This window comes from Fundulus heteroclitus, chromosome 23 (assembly GCF_011125445.2).
Source record: "Fundulus heteroclitus isolate FHET01 chromosome 23, MU-UCD_Fhet_4.1, whole genome shotgun sequence".
Taxonomy (NCBI): Eukaryota; Metazoa; Chordata; class Actinopteri; order Cyprinodontiformes; family Fundulidae; genus Fundulus; species Fundulus heteroclitus.
The window spans coordinates 682,499-688,073 of NC_046383.1; the positions used below are offsets into that span (position 1 = coordinate 682,499).

Here is a 5,575-nt window from a genome sequence, read left to right on the forward strand (position 1 = left end):
AATATGATCTTCTGTCTTCATCTTTCTAAGGATAAAAATGACAAAATAATATATCAGAAAAAATGTGTCATTATTTTCTTATTTATCTGTCTTAAAATGTGTTAGACATATTTAAGAACAGCAGTATTAATACTTTACCTGTTGGCTTTTCTCACTGTTTCTTTTTTGCAGCTTTACAGCAGCTGGACAGTAAAAGAAATATTAAAATAAAGAAATAACACTTTTCTAATTAGATAAGTAGGGGATGATTATCTTATATTACCTCGACAATGTTCACATTTGTTTTTGTTGATGAGGCAGATGAGGACAAGTATGACTGCTAAACTTATAGCTAAAACTGTGGATAGGAGACAAATGATTGTGATGGTGTCCAGTGGAGACAGACTTGATTCTGTAGCATTAATGAAGAAAGAGCAAAAAATAAATAAATTATAAATTTAAGATTATATATCAGAATTGTCATCTTAAATTTGATTTGGCTGATAACAGACTAAAGGAATTCAAATGATAAAACAACTGATGTTGGCTTCTTATTGTGACACACATTCAAATAATTTAACAACAAAAGAATAAATGGTACCTTGAATATTCAGGTTACTTCCGATTCCAAATAATATTTCTCCACACGTGGCCACAGCACAGTAGTAAGTTCCCGCATCAGAGGCGTTCACGTTCTTGGAGAAGTTATAAACGCATCTCTGCTGAATGTCGGCTCTCTTTTCACAGTAAGATGATCTTTCCCCATCAATGTAGATGCTATCTGGGTAGGATTTGTCAGATCCAGATCGAATCCAGAACACGTCGGGTTCTCCTGAGCATGACTTTTGGTCAGAGTCAGTGAGGAGTGAACACTTTAGAGACACCAAGTCTCCTGGATAAGCAGAATGTGAAACCGCTGGCTGCTGAACAACAATGTTTGATGTTCTTGTTTCTGTGTTAAAAAATATCAAGAAATATTATTTTTTACTTCTGTGTTTTACCTTGTCAAAATATTGTAATGAAGAAAGGGTTTTTTAAATAATCACATCACATTGGTCTACAAGGCTGTTGTCAAATTGGCAGAGCTCATCGGGATCCCTTTTTTTGGATAAAGGCATTAATAAAAGTTTATTCTAACATACATTTATCCATGTTTGTATTCAGTTTAGCTGCTAAAAAGGCTGCAATGAGATAACAGCTTCTTTTTACCTTAAAATAAACTAACACACATTTTAAATAGGTTATATTTGTCAAGGAAAAAAATTTACAAATACTTTTTTTTATGCGGGTAACATTTAGTTGTACAAACACTATAAAATTACAATTTATGTAATAGTACCATAGACAAAAATGTTACATCATAACAAGTTTAAGATTTTAAAACTTCATGTTTTTTAATTTGATTCTCAGAGAGATAAAAACATTTTATATTTTTATTTGGTCACATTAAACTGCCTTAAGTTCACGCTGAAAAATCCACACAAAGCGTTTTTAGGTCATTCTGTGATAGTTTTCAAAACTGTGAATATCTTTTTTACATTATTACCTTTTATTGATAAATAAGTCCCACTCCACGTAGATTCAAGCCAATTGGTATGAGCACAGTGATACATTCCTTCATTTTCTGCGTCAGTCTTCAAAATTGTCAGGTTGCTCGTTTTGTTTTCATAAGTTGTCTTGTAACTTGAGGAAGAATATCCTGGTCCATAAATGGGGTCTGTGTTTTTACGCAGCATTAAGATTAATTGGAGAGAATCTCCTGCACTCTGCTTGTACCACTGAATCCAATCCATGCTCTCAATTATCCTGGTAAAAAAACATGTCAAAGTCACAGGTTGACCAGTGTGAACTGTGACTACTGGAACCAAAGTATCTGTATTAGATTAGAGATACACAATAAAAGTTAGTTAAATAAAATAAGCCATCATTTACATACTTGAATGAAAAAGTTTTACTTCACATGAGTACTACTTACGCCCTCGATGAAGTAGAATTAGGGTAACCCACAACAGAATCATGTTGGCAATGTCTACATTAGGAAACCTCACACTGAAGTAACAGAGAGAGGTGTGGTTATGTAGATGTCTAAAATTCATCTGATTGGTTATTTCATAATAAAAATTTAAAGAGGACATCCTGCTACAATGGGCTACTTTTCAGAGACAAATATAGTCCCTGTAACTCCTTACCATTTGTTATGTGAAGTAAATGTCTTTCTGATTCATCTATATCACTTTGCTTGAGGTCTTAATCAGTCAGATCCAGTGTCCTAAATTAACTAAAATACTAAATCCCTGTTTCATTTTTTAACATTATAGTTAAGTTGACATCCACATAAAATTATACACAATTCTAGGAGTAGCTTTTAATCTTGGTAGATTGTTGCATTTTACAGTGAAGATAGAGGGTTCCTGGTCCCATCATAACCCATAGCATACGAGTGAAAAAGTAAGGAACATGAACAATAACAAATCCAGTTGCTTGAAGGTATCCACGCATTTTTTGTTCCTGTTCTGCTCTGTTTTTACAGTTTTTGTGGGTGATGTTGCACTGTGGAAGGAAGCTTGAGAGCTTGGAGAAACGCTTGCTTGCAAAACATACGTAGAAAGGTCAGAGACAAGTTTCTTGTTAAGGATACAATAGGGCTAAATAAATGAATAAATATTGTTTCACAAAACTGTTTCACAAAACCAACATAGTGGATTAAGCATGAGTGGCGATGTGTATGCAGTCCAATGCAGCGAGGACTGCGAGGACTCCTACATTGCAGAAACTAAACAACAGCTACACAAACAGATTGCACAGGCGGGCCCGCAGCGGTCCACTTGCTGACAGTGATGTCCAGATTTTGGATATGGATAACAGATTGTTTGAAAGAGGTGTGAAAGAAGCCATCTTGGTCAAAAGATAAAAGCCATCACTAAACAGAAGGGGGAGGATTGCGCTTTCAACTCCTCAGTGTCTACAGCTCGGTCCTCCAACACATTCTAAAGTGACTACATCAGCAGTCTCATCATGATTCAGGTGACCAAGTTCTACACTCACACCAAGAAATAGCTTCTAACGACCCAGGACAGTGAAGGGTGGGTAATTGATTTGCATCTGACTGAGAATGCGCCTAGGAGGATGGACCTCCATGTCCTTAAAAACAGCTGTGCACCAACTACAGGTTGTTTAAGTGGGAGCCACCAGAATAAACAAAGACTCCTGGATAGTCGTCAAAACGTTTTCTCAAAGAACTGATCAAAAGTCCGGTTGCCTCAGATTTAACCTTGTTTGCTGCTCCGATGACCAGGATAACTGAGAATTTACACAGGCAGTAGTAGAAGATTTGTTCTGTGCAGCTAGCCTGCTCCAGATCAGGCTAACTTGGGGCTCACACTGACTACGGTGCAGGTTATGATCCTGATCCTATTCTGGTTTACTGCTAACTCTGACTCACACTGCTCCCAAGGAAACAGCAGCCAGCTGCAGCTCCGGCTGTGGAAATGGGACTGCCGAAAACAGAAGTGCATGTGGTCCTTGTTGATATTCCACACAAAATGATTAAAAAAACAGCCATGGTTTTATTTCTTTACGACAAATCTTGTTATCCATGCACTTAAATATCCTATAATTAATCCTCCAAAAAACACCTTTGTTTCCTTGTGTTTCTGTGTTGATGTTTTATTTACACTAGCATAAATTGGTGCAGTGATTAATACGACTCAACTTGAACCAAAAAAAAAAGTGGTTTATTGAATGCAATGTCTTTCACTTCAAAGACTGTTAGTTAATAAATTGATTTCTGATAATCGTATTGTTCAGTAGGGCCTCTCTACTGAAGCTGCTACCCCCGCGACCCGACCCCAGATAAGCGGAAGACAATGCATGGATGGATGGATGGATGTTGTTTTATTTGTCTCACTGAAACCTGGCTGCAAGAGGACTACATTAATACGAATGGGTCAACTTCCTCTAATTATATACATTACCAGATTCCCAGAACTATGGGATGAAGAGGAGGAGTAGCAGTAGCAATCCTTAAGTCTGATTTATGAATTAGTCCAAGGCCAATTAACCCTTAGTTTGCCTCATCCAAACCGCAAAGCAATAAAGCCACTTCTGTTTGTTTTGTAGCATCCACCAGAACCTTACTCTCAGTTTTTAGATAATTTCTCAAACTTTTCCTTATTTTTAAAGGCTCAATCAAATTAAATAATTTGAGTTTGACTATTTTCAATAAAGTATTTGTCTTAGGATTTTATGCATAGACAGGCTGAAATAGGAGGCATGTGTGGGCATGTTCAGTGAAAGCTGTTGGAAGAAGGGCCATAGATGACTCGATCCTTTAGTTATTAGGCTCCCCTCCTGTGGAACTAACTCCCAGTTTTGGTCCGTTGGGCAGACACCCTGTCTACTTCTAAGACTAGGCTTAAAACTTTCCTTTTTGGCAAAGCTTATAGTTAGAGTGGCTTAGGTTGTCCTGAGTTATCTCTGTAGTTATGCTGCTATAGACTTAGGCTGCTGCAGGAAATCACAACCTATTTTTCTCACTCTGCTGAGTTCTCCTACTGTTCTCCAATTTGCATTGTTTGTTGTTATTTCAACTTTTAACTTTTTATTCTCTCTGTCTTTTTTCTCTTCATAGTTGCAGGTACACTTTATTTGGCGTTCTGTTAGCTGACAGCATCCAGTGGGGCAGATCTTCTGCCTTTACCCTATAACATAGAAAGGGATTCCTGGATCAATGTGTGCCTCTGTGCTTTTTTTGTGTCTCTGTTCTGTCTTCTGTCTTCCCATTCGGTCGAGGCAGATGACCGTTCACACCGAGCCTGGTTCTGCTTTCCCTGATAAAGGGGGCTCAGGTGGGCATCCCGGAGGTAGACCTTGGCGTGGCAGGATCTCTAGCGGGCAGCTCAGAGACGTTCCCTAGAGAAGCAGGGACTCAGATGGGTGACTCTGAGGACTCTCTAGGCGGAGAAGGATCCCTGGAGGCTGGCAACGGAGCAGGACCCATGGAGGCCGGCAACAGAGCAGGGCTCTTAACAGGCATCAAAAACTCAGACAAATACCTCTGAATATCAAGTTTAGCTTCAGATGGGACTTGGAGTAGGGCATCAGAAAAGACCTGGAACTTGGGGACTTACGTGTTCTGAAGTTTGAGCACAGGAGCACCCAGAAGTCTGATGCCCAGGAACCATTTAAGAAGACCTTGCAGGACCTCTGGTAACAGAATCCCACACAGTAACTCAGGAAGTGGCTTGTCGTGCAGCAGCTCTGGAACCCAACTACACAACTCGAATACAGAAACTCCTGCAACAACCTAGGGACCTTAAAACGATGGAGCCCTGGATGCTTGGCGTCTCGATGAGGCCCTGGATGCTGAGGTCATAGGGTGAGCTCAGCAACGGCTGGCAGACCAACATGAGTGTCCTCGTTGACCTTCTCAGGAATGGAAACTGACAGAAAGGCCTTTAATAGACTAGTGCATGTGTGGAGGGGATTAGAGACACGGCTGATAAAGCAAAGGTAGTGTCAATAAAGTTCAGATTTTCCGCGACCTATCAGATTGTGTGACTCTAGATGCCACTGTTTCGCTGTCTCATCCGGAACA

At 39.3% G+C, this 5,575-nt stretch overlaps 1 protein-coding gene across 1 annotated transcript; it reads right to left on the reverse strand.

Annotated features, from left to right (window-relative positions):
* Positions 1 to 248: 248 nt before the first annotated feature.
* LOC118557511 lies at positions 249 to 1,772 on the reverse strand. Its single transcript, XM_036127642.1, has 4 exons — positions 1,526 to 1,772; positions 968 to 980; positions 581 to 924; positions 249 to 391 (listed from the first exon to the last, which is right to left on the reverse strand). The coding sequence occupies exons 1-4, from the start codon at positions 1,770 to 1,772 to the stop codon at positions 249 to 251; spliced, it is 747 nt and encodes a 248-aa protein (XP_035983535.1).
* Between the last annotated feature and the right edge of the window lie 3,803 nt (positions 1,773 to 5,575).